The 24,919-nt window shown below is 40.8% G+C and overlaps 1 protein-coding gene across 1 annotated transcript in view; it reads right to left on the reverse strand.

Annotated features, from left to right (window-relative positions):
- Window positions 1–12,542, reverse strand: part of pcdh17 (protocadherin 17) — a 69,282-nt gene extending 56,740 nt beyond the window's left edge. Inside the window, exons 1-2 of the mRNA XM_039795143.1 lie at window positions 12,349–12,542; window positions 8,732–11,525 (exon numbers count right to left, since the gene is read on the reverse strand). Of these exons, the coding sequence (XP_039651077.1) occupies window positions 8,732–11,227 (2,496 nt within the window). The 5' untranslated portion in view covers window positions 11,228–11,525; window positions 12,349–12,542. The remainder of the gene's footprint in view (window positions 1–8,731; window positions 11,526–12,348) is intronic.
- Between the last annotated feature and the right edge of the window lie 12,377 nt (window positions 12,543–24,919).

Raw genomic sequence — 24,919 nt, forward strand, 5'->3', positions numbered from 1 at the left:
TTTAAAGTAATAAAAACGCTTATGAGTGGAAGATTTATCGAGGTTACAGCGACGCCCCAGTCACAAAGTGTCCCGTTGACGGGACGGTGATCCTTGAGAGGTTAAGAGTTTATTAATTCCGAACGCGTCTGGCCTGTCTATCTATATTGCACCAAATACGACACTGCACTCCCTTGTGAAGTCGTTTGGATGAAAGGTTCTCAAAATAATCAAAATGCATAGAGATTCCTGCCTTTATTAGAGATAATATGTTCAGCCCCCTCTCTCCGAAGCTTCGATTATTCGATGCTCATTACTACCGAAGCTTCGAAGCTCAAAAAATGGTATTAGAAAATCTGAGTGCTTGCAGCCTTGCAATCTAAAAAGGGCTAAAAGCACACCTCTAATACACTTTCAAACTGATATTATTAAGCCCTCCTATCCAGTATTTGTGTTAAATTTGACTAAAGAAACAAGCCTTTTATAATTTATTGTTGAAATAAACCATCCACAAAATGTGGTCTAGTTTGCGGGTTAACAAGACAGAAGCTGAGGGCTAGTGAACAAAAACATTAAAAGAACAACATTATTCCATTTGAATGGATGGAGGATGAAAGGAGTTTTAGATATTTCCCCAAAGCCTAAACCGAGGAAAACAGACGCAAATATATAAACACACAAACCCAGACACACAGAATGCATGTCTAATGTCAATACATGCACAAGTGCATATACACACACCTGGGTTCTCCCTCTCTGTCTCCACACACACACACACACACACACACACACAAACACACACGATTTTTTGTGTTTTCACTTCAATGTGACCTATCTGCTGTATATGTATCAGGTCAGAGGAAGCTGAGCAATGGAGGGGCGGGGAAAGGGAGGAATAGAAGACAGGAAAGATACTGTCCATACACCTGGGTAAAAACTGACAGAAAAGGCTTTAGAATAATGCTCTCTTGTCAAAGTGTTGGACGCCAGTTCCTCCGAGTCTCTTTTAAGTGCATCTATGGTGCATTAAGTATCTGTCAGACCAGCTTTAGCATTAATCAGCTAGCCCACAGAAGAAACAATCACACATAATCTCAAGCTCTAAACCCTGCTGACCTTCTCTTCAAATGCACAGATAAACCCCCCTTCAAACCTCCGTGATCTAAAGACACACACAGGCCCAAGCTCCAGCGCAAGTAATTTCTTCCTCCCCGCTCTCCCTCCCCTGTAGTCTATCCGATTGGTTCATCCCACAGCAGCACCCATGTCTCTACATCGACTCCGCATGTCAACGTGACCTCAAAGAGGACACATTTCAGACAATGTGTGTGGGGAGTGGGGCTGTTTTACCCCATCAATCTGGAAATAGGAGAGGAGAGTAGGAAAGACAGGAGCAAAAGAGAAGAGAAGGGCAGAATACACAAGTTCCATTCATCATTTCAGCAGCGTTGAGTGTATGAATAGCAAGATCTGTTCAGCGTTATCATTGAGCCAACGCTTCCTTCGTGGTACTTCATTTATTAAGACTGTGCGAAGATCAATACAGCAGACATATACACTCTGTACTGTTGACAAGATAATCTCATCATTATGAATTTGGCTTGGGTCGTCAGTAACATGAGCAATTGCATCGCTTATCTGAGATGACAAGAGCAGAGAGAAAGAAAGGGAATCTGAAAAGGAGGCGAGTCAGAGCAAGAGCAGGGGGACGCAAAGAAGAGATTGAGAACTAGTCCATTTTTTTTTTTAACTAAACAATGCTCAGAGCGATAGATAACGAAATACAGTATTTTTAGTACCAAACAGAGGAAAAAATCCATAAGAAACAGAGCAATCCAGAAATTGATCTGTATGCTAAAGGACCTAAAAAGATTTCTGTCTAAGACATAAACCCAGTGAGGGGCCAATTGAGTACATCTGTGGACTACAATAGAAAAATACGAGACCGGCCAAATATACCATTTTCAATACGCTATTAGCACTCAGCATCGCCACTGCTACCCTGAAGAGAAGACACAGTCAAACGTTTGATGACAAATCTTTTGTGCCCGCTATTTAGTGGGCCTTTTGTGTAGGCAATAACATCTGAGAGTGCCGACTCATTCGCCTCTGTTGCCACAAACACACAACAGCCACTGCAAAACACAGTGGCTGTCAATTCCCTTCAGACACACACAGGGCTGTAGACATGGGAGTCAGATTTCAAACTGTGCTACAAATATAAGCAGGAACAGAGAAGACCGTGGGATCTCTCCTATTAGGACCTTCTCAGACACACACACAAACATGCAAACATAAACTGGCAAGATTAGATTAGATTTTACCACTAGATTAGATTAGATTGTACACGGTTAACAAAAATACTCCTCAAATTGCAAAGCAAACAGTCGTTTCCAGATTGGGCGACTGTAATGTACTGGGAGACGAAGCCCGTTTTATAGTGCTTTGTTTTGACATGTAGTTAGGTCAAATTAGAGAAAATGAGATGGTATTCATGGTATATCCCTCCAATCAATTAATCACATTACTGAAGAAGCTGAAGAAGTGCTGAACTGTAGAAGGCAAGGACAAGGAGAGAGAGATTCAGGGAGAAAGGGATAAATCATTTCTCTTATACTAATGAGATAGAAGGTGAGAACAGATTCCCATAACTCATTCTTTGAGCTGCGTGTTGTTTCTACAGCACATGCCTAGGGGGCACAGTGAAGGAAGATGTGGCAGAAATAAAAGCTCTCTCAGGTTGGACTGGTTCCAAGACACAACAGAGCGAGTTTCACTTTGTTTGACTTTGAAAGTGTTTGATTTACAGCAAGGAGACCCAGCTGCTGGCAGTTCAAAGAATACATCGCCATGCCATGTACGCCAATGCAGCCCTCTGTGAGCTGTGCATCTCAGCGCACATTACTGTGAGGTCACTCCTATATATCCACCTATTGCTGCAGTTCCAGCACCCTGCTGCTCAAAATGTTAAGTCTAAAGACCCCAGGAGGGATCTAAGAGCCCTCAGGGGGCAGGCGGTCCCTACAGGGAAGCCCATTTCAATCTGAGGGAACCAGCAAGGCCTGTGCTTCAGAGCACAGCTGGTAGTTGCACAGGTGCATGTGCATGTACATACACACGCACATACACATGGCAGCTGAATCTTAGATTCCTCCACTGTGAAAGTTATGTTTTGTTCTCTTGTTTTTGTGACCTCTGTTGAGGCTAGGTTGGCTCCTTGTGCCAGAGATTTTTGAGCACAATTCCAGAAGCACTAAGGAAAATTTACTGGGGGCATGAACAGATTTTTTTTTGTCACAATCTTCTCTTTCTTCTAGCTTGTATTGGAGGAGTTTAAAATAAAAAGAAAACACCTCGCAGTAAAATGATTGTCAGGTATAAAATGCACATATGCATCTAGTGTAGGCGTGCACTTGAAATGCAACAGAAATATGGAAAGCTCGCAGTATCAGTAGGGTCAAGAACACAAGAGACACTGTCACATGAGAAAACAGCCACAACAAACACAAACGACAGGCAAAATAAACAAGTCAGGCTCTTGGTAGCCTCGTTAGAACAGAATAGAAAAGTAATTACTAAGTGTGATAGGACTTGATCTGAAACCACTTAAAATGCCAGTCTGTCTATGGAAGCTAAACCAAGCTAAACAATGGCTCTTACTACTCAACAAAATGACATGACAGTAGGTCATCCGGTGTCAGTGAATAACGCAGAGTTCTGATCACCCACTTCCTCTCTATCACAAACACACTCATGCGCACAAAAACTCGAGAGCGAATGTCCACTGACAATCCACAGTCTTATTATCGTGCCCATGTCATCTCCAATAGGCCGCTTCCTATTGAACCAGGCAAATTGGTTTAATGTGTCCGGGCAATCTGGCTATCACGGAGGTCAACTTGTGTTCTCATATCCTGTCTCTTTCTCTACACTTGGAAAAAAAACAAAATCTCTTTGTTTCCCTGCATTGCCAGGTCGGGAGGACTGTTAAAAATAATGAAATTATGCACTATGCAGCACAGATAAGTGCTATGTCCAAATGAATGCACAACAGCTGCCTGAAAGGTTTTATAATGGCTGACCAATTTATAATGGCTGACCAATTAGGCCAATATAATGTATACATACACGATCTATCTACAGTTTGACTCAGCTCAAGTTAGGGTTAGTGGTGGGCATAGTCAGAGGCCTACATATACATTCAGTTATTGAGCAGGGTTACTTGGATTTTTGAGAACTTGCGATAAATAAAACATTCACTTCCACAGCTGCCTCCGATCTCAAACAAATGTTCTGGGTACTCGTAATATGTTTCTGAAAATTAACTATTCATTTGGTAAATCTTCAATTTTCTTGAAGAATCTTCAACCTGCGTCGCGTTAAAAGGTTTTGATGGAAATAGTGGCAAGTTAAAGACAAAGACATCGGTGTGTGTTTATCACCTTTTTCTTTCTAAAACTTGAAAATGTCATTACCACAGAGGTGTTGAGAGGACAAGAATCGGCTACATGACAGATTACTACAGTCATCCCCACTTTTCTCTCATGCTGTCTCAAATTTTGCTAACAGACCCAGGAAAAGTAAATGAATGCTCAAATTCTGCTTGTATCATGTTCACAAATGTGTAGCCAGAGACCTGATGCTTATCGTGACATCTTCCGCTTCCCTCTGATTTGTTAAACATATGATTTATTAATGAAAGAGGATGCAAATATAGCTGCTGTTTTGTGCTGTGCATTACACTTCTGCTAAGGCTTCAAGACATACTGACGCATCTGCACTGAAACAAGCTCCTCTGCAAACTGAAATACCACTAATGGCAGCTAATAAACCAAACATTCAATGAGAACAATTATATATTTTGGTTAGATAGAGAGAACATAATTTACTGTTGTTCCCCAAGGCAACATTCTGTGGTCTGACTGCACTTCCTCTCAGTTGTATCTACAATACGAGCTTGGGGAAGATGAAGAAAAATAATACTGCCTATAAATAATTCAGAATTTCAGCATGTAGTGGTATGTACAGTAGCAGAAGTTTTATTTGAGGAAATGAAGACACACCCCAAGGCGAGACGATAATTTTCTTTTTTCTTGAACTGGCAAACTCAAAACAAATCTGGCCTAGTGGCCCAGAAGAGCTCAACTGGGGGACAAAAGTATACAAATTACAAATGGCTTCTCGAACCGTCTCTCATTTCTATAAATGACTGTTGAGACTGACTGCATCTAGTTGCTGAGCTGCTCAATCCTGTCAGCAAGTGGGCTTCAGTACATACAGGTTTACCAAACTCATTCCATAGAAAGCTCCAGAGGAAAGCAGTTATCTAAAGATGAAGGGAGAGGGAGAGAAATGAAATAAAGAGTGCTTTTCTATTCATTGCCTCAGTGGCCACTGAAGTGTGGGAGCAATTTCAATACAATATACAGCGGAGGCTTTGATAAGACTTCGGTAGAATCCTTAAAAACAGTCCAAGCCCGGTTACATGTGCATCTGTGTGTGTGTGTGTGTGTGTGTGTGTGTGTGTGTGTGTGTGTGTGTGTGTGTGTGTGTGTGTGTGTGTGTGTGTGTGTGTGTGTGTGTGTGTGTGTGTGTTTCTTGGAGGAAGGGTGTTTCAAGGTTCGGACAAATACAAGATTGTCCCGCTCATAAAAGAGAGGGGCTCTGTCACGGAGCCTGCCAGCTAAAGGCTTAAATCACATGCCTGGAATACACAATGACACTACACCCACAGACACACACACACACACACACACCCACACACACACACACACAATCTCACTAAATTATGCAGAGTAAGACCATTCCTGGAAGCACCCATTTTCCACATCTGCTCCAGCTACATTGTGCACATGCTCAGCCTAAACAGATCAAAGGAGTGAACGTTGTATCTTCTATATTGTATATGTGCCGCTTAAATGATCACAGCCACACCTCTTAACTGCATTTTTTTTTTAGCATTCTTTAAATTCCCTCAATAGGTTTATGGCTGCCAGTCATTTTTAGAATCCATTTAAAGACTTTGGTTTATTATCAATTGCTACAAAAAGTATCTGCCCTGCTTTTCTAATTTATATGCAGAAAGAACTCTGTGCACAGTTTACATATTATGATTATTATTGTGATTTTATGATTAGGTGTCTGCTTGGTAAATTCAGTGATTGCCATTTAAAACAATTGTACCAAAATGTCAGGCAATTCCAGAAAGAAATATTCTATATCCCATATGTTTGTTACGTATTTATGTCTGACATTTTTCATTAGAGCAGGAGGAGCCTCCCTACCAAGTGACAAGTGACAATGTAAAGTCAGCAGAGACTAAAGCCCCTTTTCTCCTTGACACCCTCATCTCAATGCCACCCCATCTCAAGGCAGAATGCCGCCACCTAAAGGCAGCTTTTACTGCCTTTCAGACTCCCCCTTTGCCTATGTACCACCTGCACCTTATTAACATGGATGGTCTCCCACCGAGACAGGATTCAGTTTAATTACAGTTTCATGGTGAATCAAATTACTACACTCAAAACTTATCAAAACAAATCAATATGATAAATTATGGGCCATTTGAAAGTAATGACACAGGAGTCTTTGAATGTTTGGTAACAATGTTCCCGAAAAGGTGTAAAGAAAGAAAGCTGCAGAGAAACTTCTGAACTAGTCGGCGAGCCACAGCTTGGCACAGCTGCTGAAGCTAAACAGAATGTGGGACAAAATCCTAAAACGTATCTCAAACAGATGGCTAATTCTGAAACTTACTGAGAAATCACTTGATCTCTATCAATGAAAGGTGAGCAGAGCTCTTTGATTGATATGTTCATATTATTCCCTTCTCCCAGCTAGAGACCAAGCCCAGCCTGTCTGCCAGTGCAGCACTATAAAACATCATTAGAGGCCAGCAGCAGTGTTGAGAGAGACTGGGAGTTGCAGGCAGCTACAGTAGCCCCACTAGGTGCAGATGAGGAGAGCAGCACTAAGGTGCCCTTGTGAAACCGACTGAGCAGGTGATATGCTCTCCCGTTTTATCTATCTCTTTATTTATTTTTCCTATTTAGCCTGTCCTCCCGGTGCAACTATAGTGACAGATGGGCTGAGAGGCCTTGGGATCGATGGAAGGGGAATTCTGTCTTTGTTTCCTGACATTTTTCCCATAGCCACTCTCCTCCGACTCAGGTTACTTACTGTCCACACGAACGGAGAGAGGAGGCAGAAGCAGGGGAGGAGGGAGAAAAGTGATACGCTTCTGTACAGATTCTGAAGAAACGTAATGCCTCAGGCCATCTCCCTCTACACAGGTTTCTGTTGAATAATACAATAGAGCACCCTGCACGCCTGAATTGTCGAGGGGACCCTCTGTAAACAAGACTCTAAGGAATGTGTTGTTGCTGTTCATGCGTGTTTTCCCTTTGACAGTCTGAAAGGGGAAAGAAAAGTAAAGATGTGCAACAGCCTCACACAGTCTAATTCATCATCACTACATTAGCAGAGAAACAGCCTGCAGAATGGACCAGCAATTATTCTGTCCCTCTGATTAGGAAGCCTTAACGGTCTTTGTGCTGACCCTTGCCCTATGCAGCTGGCTCATAATAGAAGCAGGGCTGAGACTGAGAGTGGGAACAACAGACAGTGGCCTTCCTCCCTGGTGGGAACACATCACATCTGATCACAGTCATTGTCACATCTACATCTAGTGCAAATAGTGGTATAGAGAGCCTAATGGAGAGACTAATAGTTACAGTCCATCAGGATGTAACTAGAAAGAATGTAATTCTCCAATTGTGCCCAATAGAATAAGGCCATAGGCAGAACATAATAACAATAATAACAACAACAATAAGAACTCATTAAGGACTATTTATTATTTCTATCAAATTATGATTTTTTTTTATTTGTGAACAATAGGTAAACATCAGAAAAAGGCTTTCCTACAACTGCCCATATCTCCAGTGTTACATACCACTGTCTTAAGCAGGCCTTAATCCTCGTCTGACATGACAGACTTTTAATGAGCTTAAGGCCAAAGACACAGAGAAGTTATCAGGTTAGAGGCTTATACACCCAAGTACTCCACCCAAAGACGTATAAAAGTAGCTGTGAAAATAAGTACAATCTGATAAGCTCTAGGAATTAAGATCGCTACAATTAACCACATGGAGCTATAGAATTTGATGACTGATATTATGTTAAACAGTGGCTTGAAACAGTGAACACACATCTGTCACTGGTGTAACTTTACTCTAATGATACAACAGTTTTTTTTCTGTGTACAGGTATATTAACATAATATACAATTATGTTTTATGTATTTTCAAAAAGAATTAGACATGCAAATATCTGTGGGATACGTAGTATAACATGGAATTGGTCCTCTTTATTCCACGGGAATGAAATGACAGTGATTGAGCTATTAATGAAAGATTTCTACATGTCAACTGATTTCAAAAGCCTGCCGTGACGTATTTCAAGCACAACTGATTTTTGTCGATGTCACTGGTTCTGTTCTATGAGAGCACCAGAATGACTGTTTAATCCTCCTAATGCTCACCCCTCCCTCCCTTTTTTTTTTTTTTTTTTTTTTTTTTTCTTTCTCTCTATGCTCTTGGGCCTCTCTGCCTCTGCCCGCCCTTATCTTTTTTTTTCTTTCAATTTACAAAACAAGGGGCCAAATGTTGATATAGGAAATGGGAGCTTCCTGAGGGTTGTGACGTGAAAATGGTGCCATAACAGTGAAGGAGAGGAGTGCAATTTCTCTTACCTGTATGATGGACATGCGGTTAGTAGGTGTGTCTGTAGTGCTGGTGACTGGGCCTGTGAAGCTGCTGTGGCATCCCACGTGGCCTTGGGGCACGCTGAGGTTATTGGCAGTGGGTTTGAGGTACATAACCTCTGACCTTGGTGAGCTGAGTGGCAGGCGTGTCTGGTAGTCAAAGTACATGGGAGAGGTGGCCAAGGAAGGGCTGCTTACCACATTCATCACATTCATGGCATCCCGCTCCTCCACCTCGCTCTGCACCAGCATGATGTCGTTCTTGTTAATCTTCTTCTTCTTGCCTTTTCCCAGCTGAGGGTGCGAGTACTCTGCAATGCGACAATTATAGGTACGGATCTCCTTGTTTTCTTGCTTGCACTTGATCGCTATGGTCACCATGGCAGCCAGAAGCATGATAGATATGATGCTTAGAGTTACAATAAGAGGCAGGGATATGTCCCAGTTCTGAGTGTCCTTCGTGCGTGGCAGTCCATCAGGAGGACGGCCGTTGGAGGCCTTGACGATGAGCCTGGCGGCAGCAGTGAGAGTTGGCTTGCCATGATCCGATACTCGGATGATCAGCTCCACAATGGGGTTCACGTCGTCCCAGAATGGGTGGGCTGTTCGCACCTCCCCAGTCACCGGATCAATCTCAAAGAGGCGCTCCTCATTTCCATCCGAGATCTCATATGTGAGCCTCCCGCTCTCACCATAGTCATTATCCACCGCCCTCACTGTGGTCACAATGTAGCCAACACCAACATTACGTGGCACATGTATCTCAGCCGTGTCGTTTAAGAGCAGGGGCAGAACTATGACGGGGATGTTGTCATTGACATCCAGAACACTGATGCGCACTGTAGCATTGCTCTCTAGGTGTGGAGATCCTGCATCTCTAGCAAGAACCTTAAAGTCAAAATACTTTATTTGCTCATAGTTAAAAGATCTCACAGCATAGATGGCTCCATTAGCAGCGTTCACATTAACATAGGTGTTGACATCACCCCCACTCACATTGGAGTTGATTATGCTGTAGTACACTGTGCCATTCTGGCCAAGGTCTGGGTCATGTGCCAGAACTGAACCTAGGTACTCCCCAGGGATGTTGTTCTCAGGTATTTGAAGAAGGTAAACTGACTTGGTAAAGCGAGGAACATTGTCATTCTCATCCAGAATCTTTACAGTGAATGACTTTGTGGAGTTTAGAGGAGGAATGCCATTGTCTTTGGCCACAATGGTGACATTGAACTCATCCTGCACCTCTCTGTCCAAGGGCCTGTCTGTCACCACAGTATAGAAGTTATCATAGTTCTCCTCAAGTTTAAAAGGGACATTACCCAGCACTCTGCACTGAAGCTGCCCATTCCTTCCCGAGTCCTTGTCTGTGACACGGACAAGAGCAATGACAGTGCCTGGAGGTGCTGCCTCGCTGATCGCTCCCTGTCTCACGGACACAAAGCCTATAGATGGCCAGTTATCATTCCTGTCAAGCACTTTAACAGTGACTTTACAATGGCCTGGGATTGGATTTGGACCTAGATCCTTTGCCTGGACGTCAATCTCAATAACTGGGCTCTCTTCGTAGTCAATTTCTCCCTGAATCTTTATGACCCCTGTTCTGGAATCTATAGAAAAGAGCTCCCGGATTCTCTCTGGGGCATATCCACTAAAAGAATAGACAACTTGTCCATTGTTGCCCTCATCAGGATCAGTGGCGTTTAAATCAATCAGCACTTTACCAGGAGGTGAATTTTCAGGAATTTCCACAACATACGAGGGCTGATCAAAGACCGGGCTGTTATCATTGGAATCAATAACTTTAACATTTATCTGCATGGTACCTGACCTAGGATATTCCCCCCCATCGGTGGCTGACAAAATAAGTGTGTGATGGCTTCGTTCTTCTCGATCCAATGGCCGTTGAATAACTAATTCTGGGAATTTAGTCCCGTCCCCACGGGATTTTACCTCCAAGGAAAAGAGATTGTAGTCATCGCGTGTTATTTGATAGGTTTTCAGGCCGTTCTCCCCTGCATCTGGGTCATGTGCGCTGGTCAGGGGAAAGCGTGTCCCTGGCAATGCATTTTCAGAAATGTCAATATCAATCTGATCCGAAGGGAAAATGGGTGAGTTGTCGTTAATGTCCTGAATATCTATTTTGATCATGCAGATTTCCTTGTCATTGGCAAACACCTCCATGGAGAGCTGGCACTTGGGGTTTCTCTTACACAAGGTTTCCCTGTCGATGCGCTGCTTTGTGTACAGCAGTCCACTTTGGGGGTCCACATCAATGAGATGCGGAGCGGAGTTCTCCAGCACCCTGAAGTTGGCTTTCTTACCCTGTCCTCCCTGCCCAACTTGTTCGAGTCCGAGTCTAGCATCTTTGGCAATGTTCCCAATCACTGTACCCGGACCCTGTTCCTCCGGGACAGAGTAATTCAAGTTTTTTAATGTCAGGGCTTGAGCCCATAAGAGGAGGAAAAAGAAAATAGAAAGATACATCCCCACTCCGTAAAAGCTGCTATAATCTGTCTTGTTTACGCTTCCTTCGACCTGTTGGTATTTTCTTCAAATGTGGCGTTTCTATTATTCAGGATCAAATAAAGAGTTCTGTTCATCATCTGAGGCCTTGGCATTTGTCTTTGTGGATTGTCTTTGCTCTGTCTCTCTCTTCCTCTTCCAGCAATCTGTGGTGCTGAACACCTAATTTAAATTCAGCGGAGCGCCCAGACTCATCTGAGCAATAATCACGATCCAGTCGCCAAACTGAATAGTCATTGTAAGTGTTCACTCAAACCACCTAAGGAAAACAGAAAAATATATATATTTGTTAATAATGTATATGTGTCAATTAGTCACCCAAATAAAAACAGACTAGGCTACACTAGCCATTCTGCCAGTAAGAAATCAGATCCACCACTGAGCCAAAACTGAAACAAGGCTCATGTGTAATTCATCTCAACAATTATGGGAGAAGCTTGTCAATTAGTTAACCTTGGGAAGACACTCGGCGCAGCCCAGATACACAGGGAAATAATGATTCCCCTTGTAGCGTGTATCATTATAAACAGAATGTAATTTTTAATTTATCTCCAACATGCAATCCACACCTTGACCTTAGCCTGATGATGGCACATTCACACATTATAAGAATGCTGACTAAAGTGTAGCCTAATAGGCAACTTTAATAATATGGTAACACTGCAGGCGTACAGCAGAAGATGGCCTATTGTGGCTATTTGAATAAATGTGTATAAAAATGAGCCTCTTACACACATTAACAAATCCGTATAATCCGGATATTTACAATGAGCCTTATAAAAATTCGGAAATGAGCTGTCAACATCTCAGCGCAGCCGTGTAATTCTCTCCACTGATGCCCTCTGTCTGTGTGCGTCTCTCTCTCTCGTTCTCTCTCGCTCTCTCTCTCTCTCTCTCTCTCTCTCTCTCTCGCATTCGCTCTCTGCTATATTCAACGGTCCTAGGAAGAAGCTGTTGCATCCGCATGCATAGTGATGGTTGTGAAATAACCGTTTGGGAAATGAGACACAGACAGGGCTTCCAGTGTGGAATTACACAGCAGAAGAGACCTAAAGAACATAAAAGACAAAACGTAAACTTACCGAAAGAAACCACTGCAATAGTCCCCCACAAAAAAAATATTACTGTAAAAATCTAAACAGTCAGTTCCAGCAGGGTTCAGGGAGTTTCATCACCTAACCACTTCAGTAGGTACCACCCGTATCCTCTTTCCCTCCTCTGTGCAGAAAGAGAAGCCACAAGCGTCCGCTGCACACGCAGGCTACAGTGCAGCGCAGTGGGGAGTGCTCCAGAAAAGTATGACTGTAATGTCAATGAGCTGAAGTCCTCTCCGCTGTCTGATTAGGATGCAGCGGCTCGCCTTCTGCCTGCAGTGAGTCACCGTTCTTCAGTAAAGGAAAACTGAGAAATACTCTACGAGGAGATAATAAAACAGACGTGTAGTAAGGTAGATCCAAAGTAGATATTTAAAAGGTGATCAGTGTTTTCGCCCCCCGTCCGAAACAGCGTTGAGTGACTGATTCCCGTAGTGGCATTTTGTCCTTGTCCGCCGTCCCCGTAAAAGTCCACACAGAGAGACAGCTGCTGCTGAGGAGGTGGTCAGCAACAGCCCCACATTCTGCCACAGGTCTCTCTGTAGCTGACAGAAGAAAAAATTGTGATTTTCTTTAATATCTACGCACAGTCGTTACTTAGTATTGTCTGCACGTAACACAATCCTAAGCACATAGAACGCTTCCTCTCACTGACTGAAGTCCGGACACCGCATGGTGCATTAAACATTGTCGCTACTCCTCTGGCAGCCAATGAATTTGAAGAGGTGGGCAGAGAAGGAGGGATTCAAACGCCGCTTTGGGTACAGACTACAAATGATTGGTGGCTCGTAGTTCACCGGTGGTGCGTCTGTGTTTTTTCAAATATCACACTTCATTGTTGTTTACAATAAAGGAAACGGTGGGGGCCAGGCTGAAGTGAAATTTCAGTTGGGTCGTTTATCAAAAACAGACAATATAGGATTTGAATTCAGTGGAAATTAATTCATTTTAATGAAATGGATTTAAATGAATTCCACAAAAAAAAAACGTTGAGAACCACATCTTAAATGCATTCAGAGCAGAGATACAATGTTTGGTAAAAAAGGAGCACAGATTATACATGCTTGTATTTTTAGATAAAGCTACTACAGTATAATTGTAGTTTAATTTAAGGATTACGATTGGATTGTGAGTGTTTTTGAGAGCCACACATCTCTCCAGTTTTCATTGTCATTCTTCATTTAGAGTCTTTGGTATTTTGCAGCCATCTACTTTTGAGACTTGTGTTTGGAATCAAATTTAAAGGTTTATATTAAACATTACTTCCCTGTACCAGTGCCTGGATACCGTATCAATTAAACTACCCATTGTTATGGGTGGTAGGTAGTTCTCTAAAGAGAAGAAACATCAAAACTGTCCATTAAAGTTTTTTCTTTGGAAGTAAAGCTGAAATGATTTGGTAATTGCCAGAAAATTACTGATCGATTAAATGTCATTTTTCAAGCAAAAATACAAAATTGGTGACATTACCTGTTTCTCGCTTCTCAGTGGTGAGGATTTGAAGCTTTTTAAAAAATCTTTTGTGATTTAAATTGAATATATTTGTTTTTCAACGCTTTCTCAGACAAAACAAGGACTATGAAGACGTCACCTTAGATTTGAGGAAATCGTAATGTTTTTAATTTTATAATATAATTATTATTTAGCATTTTAAATATATCATAACTCATTACACATCCATAGAAATGTCAGATTAAAGCCCTGCAGACTTTTAGTCGTCTTTTGACTTGACTGTTGTCATAGAGTTGCAGTTTTGTCAGAGTTTAACCATGCCCTTCATTTGGTATTGCAATTTCAACATGTCAGCTTTGTTCAGAATAATCTTGTAGTCGATCCATGTATAAACATGGGTCTCAACCTCTTTGACTTTCCCACTGACCTTTCACTCTGACAGGAGGGACTGACATTACTGTCAGAACCATTCGTTAGTCAGAAGGCGACCAAAGCTCATTATTAAACAGCAGGTTTGATGTACTAATGTCAAGATGTTGATAACTGATGAAGGTAAATGTCACATCACTGTCTCTGTCTGCATACTGTGTGTGTGTGTGTGTGTGTGTGTGTGTGTGTGTGTGTGTGTGTGTGTGTGTGTGTGTGTGTGTGTGGGTGGCGTGCGTGTGCATGTGTGTGTATGTGTGGATCAGCAGCTTGTGTGGAAAATAATGAGAAAATAATTCAATCTGCTCTTGAATGAAGTTGAATTATCCATTTTCCTCAAGAGCACATTGTTCTCACCACGTTTTTTTTATAATGTGTTCAAATAATATGTTTGCTACACACTGAGCTTAAACAATACCTGAAAAACCACCTGCTTTGATGAAATGTCACCAGAGCTGCCAGAGATAAACCCAGCCATTAGCAGCTTTCTTCATTAGCCCAATTAAATGGCCCTCAGGAAATTCACTGCCAGAAAGCGTATTTGGAATGGGCTGCTGGTGAACAGCTGCATTAAAACACTATTTCGTAAATTCAATTTCAATCTAATGGCAATGGCCTTTCTTCAGGTGGTAATAAGAGAGAGAAGGCCTCTTCCTGCCTATGCTTTTTAACCCATTTTTTCTTATTCTCTTTTTCTCCCTTTCCTACACTCTCTGATTTCACTTCTTCCCTAAGGCAATACAATGTGTTACACTGTTAGAAGAAATTGAAGACGGACAATGTGGAGTCTGAGTGTGAGCTTTTGTCTACTACTGTACCTCTGTCAGGAAAAAAGAAAAGAAAAAAAAGAAAGAATCAGAGCTGACTTTTTACACATGGAGAGTTTTTCCAGGAGCAAACTGTCACCTCCTTCACTGTTACTTTTTACCTGCCTGTTGTTTGTCTCCCACATAAATCTTTCCATGTTGCCGTCTGAATCTGTGCCTCTCTTCTTCTTTACACTGTTTAACTATTTTCTGTGTTGGAGGGAGAGGGGTGAGTAGCACCTTATTGTTTACTTCACTTTGCTGTGGTTCAGCAGTAGAGAAAAGCTGGTTTCCACAAAAATTTTAAATTACTTTTTTTTTTTTTGTTTTTATAAAAAAAAAAAAAAAAAAAAAAAAAAAAAATTTTTTTTATATAAGGTGTTTTTTTTTTTTTCCCCCCCTTTTTTCTTTTTTAAAACAAACAAAAAAAACAACCCCCCCCCAATTATTTAATAATTTTTTTATAAAAAAAACAAGAAAAAACAATAAACTATTTTTTAAAAAATTTACCCCCTCCCCCCCCCCCTCCGAGACTGTTGAGGCTGTAATTCCTTTCAATTTAATTCCAAACCATAGACCTAAAGTGAGCTGCAAAGAATTGAACGTACTTGCTCTCTGTTTGTTGCTTATTGGAGTCTCTTTTCTGTTTCTTTACATTCCATTTTACTAGCCCGGGAACCAGACAAAACCAAGTAGGATTCTCTACGGGTCCATAGTACTACACGACACGCCTACTAAATGACACACTCTCAAAACAGTTGCAGTTGGGTTACGTTAATTCAATCAGGAGAGACTTCGTTGCAGATATGCAAATATTTATTGTACATATGCATAATATGAAATGCACTTTCATATTATGTCATTGGAGATTAGACTCCATCGTTATAAAATTATTTTTTAAAGGGGTAGAGAAGCCAAGAAATATCCCCCCGATGGAGCCTAGACACTGGTGATGGTGGAGAAGGAACCCGAAGACCGAACTTAGGAGCTGTCTGCCGGAAGCGGACTCAGGGTGCCATGGTTGACGATGACCAGAGGTGGAAGGGGAGGAGGAGGGTTGCACATTTACCAGCTGACAGCAACGGAGAGAAGACATTTAAAGCAGGATGTCATGCTGTGATTGGATCATGAATTTCTTGGCCAATTCTAGTTAGTTTACTGAAAAGTGAACGCTTCTAAACAGCTGAATACTTTTAGGAAGAGAGAGCGGTGATTGAAGTTATTAGAAGTCTTCCTGAAAGAATTTACGCTGAGCTTCATTAGGGACCAAAACTATATGGTTAGGTTCAGGCAAAAACTACTAAGGCAAAAAAACTACTTGGTTAGGTTTGGGAAAAGTAGGCTACACAAATACGCATTTGCGAATTAGTCTGACAGTGCTAGGCTAATTTTTTACATTTGTCTGGTAAATAAAGTATGCTTCAAGTTAACTAGTATGTATAAAGTGTTGTCAACATTCATCTAAAGGGAAAAGGTGTTTATGCCTGTTCTAAAAGGCCACACTCAAAAGTAAGGTGAAAAGTGTTCCATAACAGGAAAGGACACCATGGATCTGGAAATGTGCACAATGGCGCACACTTGCAGACATGCTCTCATCAAAGCCATTCATGGTGTTGCTCTTGATTGTACACAAAAAGTAGTCGTGTAAAGAAAGAAAAAAAGAGAGCCTGAGATACAAGCACTTTGTTTGAGGCACACTGATGCCTTAAATCTTCATGAATGTAATTTAAACCTCAATAATAATGAATAAAAATGGCCATTCCTAATGGAGATGCCTGTTAATTAAAGCTGAATAGTGTCCAAACCACATTTAAACAACCAGGTCAGGAGGACCGTTGGGAAGCCAGGTCAGATGTAAATGCATTGATCCATTCAGATGGACCGCCAAGACCCTTGTTTAACCTGCTAAACTGTGTTGGTCTGAAGAAGGTATAATAGGGGTAAATACTGATGAGCACAGTCACGGTTTACACTTTGAGCCATTAGAATCTAGCTATATGTTTATTATGCAGCCTGTCTTTTTTTTCTTCTCTTTCAGCTCTTTGCTGTCTGCTTTAGCAGTGTCATCAAGCCTTAAGAAAAACAATGGTTTATTTAAAGAGGTTGATAGACAAAATGCTATTCTACATGACATTGTGTCGTTCCTTAAACATGTCTATATGTTGATTTCTAATTCATCTTTACATGGGCTGCAGGTAATGAATGCTTCTTTTGAGCGTATTGGACAGGATGAATGTGTTTAATGGTCAAGCACAATCTGTTTGTGTGCTTGTTTCTGTTCGTCAACCAAATGTGTCTCCAAGAAATATGTCCTGATCAATGCTCACTATGTAACTAATTCTGCCTTATCACAATCCTCACAGTTGCACTGTGAGCCATAATAGGTCTCAGCAGGTGGAGGGCTGGATCACAGATTACCACAGTGAAAAGGCTTTAGTTTATTTTTTTGAAATCTTCAGTGAAATGTTTATAAGTTGCTTTGTAGGGATACTAAGATTGCTTTTCATCAGGCGGGATTTTTCAGCAAATTGCTTGACAACCTGTATTTCTACACTGACTACACTTAAAAAAAATGTGATGAGTTGGAATCGGATGCATAAATTAATGCTCTCAGCATGCTCTTAGTGGAACACTTTTCTCCTTGGAAAGAACATGAGTGAGAGATGAATTGTAATCATCTCCTATAGCTTTTTAGCATAGTGCTCCTAAAGTGCCAAATCCCATTTGGCCAGCTGAGACTGGACACAGAAAATAGGTGCAGTATGGGAGTCATGCACATGGTTATGCTTACAGTATGTCTTGTTTTCACCCTGAGGTGCTAATAATTACCTCTCCTCTCCCATGCACTGCCAGGTGTCATGCAAGGGGATGAGACCAACAGCTCCCTTTGGCATACTGTAGGTGGGCCGTTAAATGTTAGCCTAGCATCAAACGATACACCAACACCTGCATTAAAAATGTCCATCAACCATCTGTTCTCTTCTGGATCGCTTCAGTCAGAAACACTTTAAAATTGCTGGATCGTGATCTCTTGGGTTTCCAACATAATTTCTTCGCCTGAACAGGTGACAAAGAAAGTACCAAAACCCTTTTCATACAAAGTTTAAAAACCTGTGGAAGAAGTCAAGCTGGGCAGTCTTTGGTATTAGCACCGACCACGTACATCTTTTCCTGCAATGATTTTGTTTTGCTTATTAATGCTAGAGAGATGAATTACAGCAACAAACAGAGGTGTTTATTAGGCAGCGTAAAGAGCTTACCAAAGTGATAGAGGGGGCCCCCTGAGAAACAATAACTTTTCATCAACACTTATTAGCCGCATATGATTTGATTCTTTTTTTTTTCCAGGCCAGGCAATGTAAAAGTACTCAGTCCATTAAAGGTTAATTTTTCCATTTTCATTTGAGTTATGCAAATTAAGGTATTGCTGTACACAGTTTTATTAGAATGACACTAAAGATGTTAGTGATATTAACAAGCTTGATTCAAGTGTATAAAATATATATGAAATACTCCAAAGTAGTGTCTTGGTTATACTTGCCTAAACTTGTCTGAAGTTAAAGCGGTTAAAAGACACATCTGAAAGATCTGATTTCAAATATGCACAAGCTCTACTCTCTTTAACAAATTTTGATCAACAATAACAATAACAAAATTATGATGAGCTGACAACAGAAGAGAGAAGAGATACTGTTTGACACCGAAAACCGCAGAATGGCAATATGAGCAATGCAACATGTGTGGGCAGAAGTCAATGCAAAAAGGTGCCGTTTTATTAACAAAAACGATGAGCAGCTCAACGAAAAAAACTTTGAGCTGAAATAAAATCTACTAATGAAAGCAACAGTGAACTGCCACCTTATCCCTCACTACAGAGAATGACTGGCATTTATTGTCTCAATCTGGAACCCACAATCTGCTCAGGTGAGCACAGGGGTGAGCTCAACAATTCCAAGCATCCAAGAATACTAAAGAAAAACCAAAAGAATTAAGTTACACTTAAAGCTTTAGTGTGTAACTTTTTGATATTAATAAACGTCTGTTACATTCACGCCATTGCCAAATGAGTTGCTACAAAGCTAATTAAGACTATCAGCTCCACACAACTCTCTCTGTATTTCTCAGTATGACTATGTTCAGAAGATTGTGTCGTCCGGTGACTTTCCTGTGCAGAAGCTCGAGTGAAAATAATGACCTCTTCTGAAGAGTCCATCATGTTTTTTTAGTTTTCCGTATCCTCCTTGGCTACTAGCAACTGCGTGGAGGAGGGGTGGGGGTGCGCGATCATGTGGACACACCACAGTTTTGTTTGTCATTACTTAGAATTCCTCATGGGGGCGAAAAAGAAACTACGCACTATAGCTTTAAGATAGATATTGTTGAAACCTACAAGAATTCTAGCTGTCAGCAAGAACCCACTGTTCGCATGAGCTACATTAATCAACTGCCATCTACTGTAGAACAGTTTCACCCCTACTTCAACCACTTGTGAGTGCCCCGTTAGGATACAATAATGCACACCTGTTTTAAATATCACTGAATATGAAGGTGATCGGCCACACCACAAACACAACTGACACAAGCTTGTGGTCTGTTGGTTGTAGAACTTGAGTGATAAAATACAGAAACAATAGACTTTATGATTCAACACTTTAATACACCTTCTTCTGAAAAGAGAAGGAAGTTGCCTTTTCACATTTGAAGATGCAACACAAAGTTATCTTAAGCTTAAAGCACCACCTACCTAATACATACACATACACATCAGTTCACCAGACTCTTGCAGAGAGATAAATATATTTTTTGAATGACACTGAATAATGTCTAGACTTAACAAGCGTATGTCTAAACTTGTTCTTTTGTCTAATTTATTCGTTTATATCATAAAAGGCAGAAATAAGAACATGGACTACATTACATCGAAATAGGTCAAAGTGATTTTCTACAGAGAAGATAGAATCATATGGGTCACTGCATTATTTCTGGAAATTCAGAAAGAACAAGTGTTGTAGGATTGTTGAAAATTACCAACCAATTTTATATAGGTGACCTAGTAGAGTGTCTATATTTGTCTTTCATTGGTCTTACCGTATGTGGAGGGAGTGGATTTGTGTGTCTCTCTCCCTCTCTCCTTTTTTTTTTTTACATCTCCTCTCACTTTATCTGGACTTTATCGTCTTCGCTCTTTTTCTCTACATGGCTGCCTGTCTGTGTTAGCTGCCTGTCAAGGCCAAAGACTACTACAAAACCACTATACATTTGCTTTTTTAAAAGCCATTCACTTGTCTCAGATTTTCATATAATATGCCACGGTCTTGTTTTAGAGAATTGGAACCAGTCTCAATCATGCCTGATATTAAAAAACTAATCTTAAAATGTGCATAAAATGAACTCTTAATTGTTCTATTTCACTCAACAACACTTATGAGTAGCATTGTCATTTTGATTACAAGAGATTGGGAATTTGAAAACAGGATTTGAGATTTCTTCTTTGGTGTTTGGCTTGACTTGGACTCAACTAGGCCAGCTCAGTTTGTCTTGTCAAAGGCAATTTTGACTCTAGGGATGGTCACGGTTTCATCCTCTGTAGCTGAACATCCCTGTCTCTTTGTCTTTATCTCTCTCTCCCCACTCCTCAGCTGCTATCTCCTTCTTTCTTTCTGTGAACTTTACCAACCACTCCTTCTATCTTCCTCGTCTCCTTCCCTCTCCGTGCCCTCTGTCTCAGTCACCCTGTAGTGAACAGGTGTATCTGTCTCTCTCCTGATGAGTTTATTACTCTGAAGTGTCTCCATGGTCCCCGTGGACCCCCTGCCTCCTAATACGCTTAGCCCTCACAGCTTATGTCAGCCAGAGTGGGTGGTCTGATAACGCTGCACTTGATCAAGCCATCCACATCAGGGTCCATCTGGTCCACAGTCACTTTGGTCAGCTTGTATGTCAGGGAGTAGACACACAGACAGACAGACTCCCACACAGAGTAACCATTAAAGGTGATGGGAGTGACACTGCAGTGTGGTACCACGGTGACCAGCTTTCCAGACCTGGGGAACATTTCTAGAAATCTTTCCTTTTTCTCTCAGCAACAGGTATGGAGATTAATGCAGAATGACTCAGCTTGGTTCCTTCAACACATCAAACTGCCTTGCTCTCGAGAGTAATCGGGAAGATGTCCATTATATATATATATATATATATATATATATATATATATATATATATATATATACAGCAGCTAAGTGACAGAATTCTCCACTCACTCCCAAAAAGTATACCATCATATCCCAGGTTTAAAAGCCAAAAGCTTTAATATTAGGGAATTCATATAAAAAAAGCTGCTATCTCCTTTCTGTCTGTGCACTTTACCAACAACTTCTCTTTCTATCTTCCTGGTCTCCTTCCCGCTGCGGTAAGGACTCAGCTATAATGGTACGTGCTCTACCCGGTGAGCTCCCGGGGCTCCCCACAGAACCATCTGAGAATTTGTAAATGGAAACTGTTCAGAAAAGGGCAGGCACTTTCAGAAAATAATTGGTGATTGGATGAAGCATCTATCTATCACCGTCTATCGCAAATAGTCACCTCTCCGTATCTAAATCATGCCCATAGCTGCCAGTATCTTTGCACAAGACGTTGATTGGTTCCAACCACTAGTGGTTTGGCCCAAATGCATTACTTGAAGCCTGACTTTTGTGTGACTCATGATCCTGCAATTCTCGCGTATTCGCGAATTCGCGAATTAGTTGTGTTTCTGGCCACCTGATTAATGTAAATCCAATAATCACTCTCTCTTTTTAGCTCTGCTTTTGGTCTCCACCAATTCCTGGGGGGAATATTTGTCCCTGTAAATGCTTCACCACATTTACAAGCCATTCGATCTTAGGTGGTGAGAGCGATGAGTGAACCTAAACAAGGTAAGTTGAGGGCCTGTAAACCTAAACATTGAGTTGCAAGATGCTGAAATACTCCATAGAGCTGAGGGGAATTATGGAGTTGGCTAATAATGTTTTGTGGATTAAACACTACAAGCGACCCCTTTCACATATCATTTGATCCATTGTTAATATGAAAATATTGACTGTAGCAGCTTTAAAGTAAAACAATGTAAATATGTAATATATTTTTAAAAAATCATGACAATATAACTAATGGAAAAATAAGTACTGTAGATGCAAGCAAAAATATAGACATATAGTTGACAATATGGCAGTGAACACAGTACTGTGATACAGGGATCAGGATCACAATATACTATTACAAAGTCTCAAGGTTCGCAACGTGGTTTCACTGGCTGAGTTCAATATTCTATATTTACTGTAACAGGGAGACTGTATCTTCTTCTCATTAATGGTGTTACCCTCCACTGTTTCTTATTCACAGTATAAATAACAGCAAGCTAACATATGTACTGAGTAATCCATGGAGACTCCCTGCTCTGATCCTGGGCAGCAGAGGTGAAATAGGATGGAAATGTTTGGCTTGCCATCAACAGAGGAATGAGCTCACCCTCTCCACCTGCCTTTTCTCCTTCCCTCTTTTTTCTCTCTCACTTCAGCATTTTCCCCCTCGTCTTTTACTTGCAAATGCCTGCCCCCTAACCTTCCCACGAGGAGATATCAAAGGGGTTGAAAGCAAGACAAAGACTCCAACCCAGCCTCATAGAGCAGTGCGGTGCCTGCACTTAGATGTGAATTGCGCTGAAGTGAGAGTGCAGCACCTGATTCCCACAGAGCTGCTGCAAGTCTTCATAGACTCTCAAGGCCTTGAAGTATGCATATGGGTTGTGTACATCATCAGTAGAAGTACACAACAGCAGGAGACACCTTTTTACTCTATGAAGTGCCTACAGGTGTTACTCACAATGATGTTTGACATGCAAAATAACATGTTCAGTACATTTCCCACAAGCATCTGAGTTATTCACGGCATTTGTTAGAGCCAAACCTGCATTGCACTGCCATAAGATGAATGGGCTGAGAAGTAATATCTTATTTACAGTGATATGTTGTATTCAATTTACACTGTTTCCATTATCCAATATATACAGTCCTCATTAATTGTAAAGAAAAAAGTACCCTCTATACTTTACACCATACTTTAATGTCTGGTTGTCCATGGCAACCACACACTCTTTTTTTTGCTCTCCTTCTGTGGTTACAGAAGATGCACACAGCTCATCCTAAGCTGAACCTTTGAAATGTCCTTCTCTTCTGTTTACCATAGTAGGAAATTCATCTAAGACCTTTCAAATTAATATGTTTAATTTAACCTTAAATTGTTCAAGTGTTGCAAAGAGAACACTCATCAGCTGACAGGAATGGGGTGGGAAACACATTAGCACCATCTAGTGGTGAGTTTAAAAGAGCCTTTCTGTCCCTTTACATGATATCACATCTTTTTTGTCATGTGTGGACTCATCACTGCAATTTTTACCATATCATTGTAGACACCTAAACAGAGTTTGCATGCCATCATGTTTTACATCTATCTATCTATCTATCTATCTATCTATCTATCTATCTATCTATCTATCTATCTATATCTATCTATCTATCTATCTATCTATCTATCTATCTATCTATCTATCTATCTATCTATCTATCTATCTATCGACATGTTTACTTCCTGGAATATGCAGTAAATTGTAGCTATATACTGACACACATCATGCCTTGTAATGCTCTGATTACGAGAAATCTCAAACTAGAGCCAATTAACCAGATAAAGAATTCTGCATTTCAAGTCAATTATGAATTCACTTCCAGCGTGTTCTTGTAATTGTCTCCAAATGTGTCCTTTTTCAAACCCATCTTTACCTGTTTGAAAGTGCCAGTGCTTTATGTCGTATATAATAGATCTAATTTCAAGCCTTGCTCATGGAAGTCACAATCCCATCTCCAAACCAACTAAATCAAAGATGTCAATGCACATAACCAGCTTCACACATGCCACGGTATTCTCATGTGATTTGTAGGGATTTTCTGATTTTTGTCACTCATAATAGTCTGGATGTGTGTTTCCATGTCTAAAAATTCCATTTGAGAGGTCCATTTTCTTTCTTGTACATTTCTATTTATTTATTTTGTGTTTGGTTATCATTTGGTTGTGTCTCTATGAGAGCAGGACCAGTAACAGAAGGCTGAAGTTCAGCAAGGTCAATATTAAATCAGTCTGGGCTAATGTTACCGCTGTCTCACTCCCTTTGGGATGTATTTGGCTTTTGTGGCATACACATTTAATTATTTAACATGCACCTTAGTTAATTAATGTATAATACTTCATGTCAAATCTAAATGCTTTGAAGTCCAAATTGCATGACTAAATTGTTATTTATCTGTAGAGGAGAGTTGATTATGTGGTCAGAGTATTGTTATGATTCTAACTCTGGTAGAATACTCAGGTACAGTACAGTCTTTCCCAATTAGAGATTTGTTGTAACGGTATGTGTGATGCTACAGGTGCCTTTTATAGCTTGGTAACTTTTGCTAAATTTATACGTGGCCAGCTATTTTTATAAACAGACATTTTAACCTCTCCATTTTCAAAAATAACATTGTGCACAGCTGTCAGTTTTCAGAAAAGTGTTCATTTACACATACCCATGTATATATGCTGTCAATGCCGTCAAGAGCTTGCCAAACCTGTAGATGGTAGTGTAACGAAAAGCTCGAGCCCACGTTAGCCAATCAGAATCCTGCAAATAGCAACAACAGCAACGAATCACTTCTTCTCTTCCTCATTTCCTCAGCTGCCTAAACCTCCGTTTGTCTCAGTTTACATGCAAACAAAGTTTTCCCAAATCTCCACTCTGGCTGGAGTTTTTAGAAAGAATTGTTTTCAGAGGCAAATTCTACATTTGCGTGTAAACGAAGGGC

The sequence above is a fragment of the Perca fluviatilis genome, chromosome 3 (genome assembly GCF_010015445.1).
Source record: "Perca fluviatilis chromosome 3, GENO_Pfluv_1.0, whole genome shotgun sequence".
NCBI classification, from domain to species: Eukaryota; Metazoa; Chordata; class Actinopteri; order Perciformes; family Percidae; genus Perca; species Perca fluviatilis.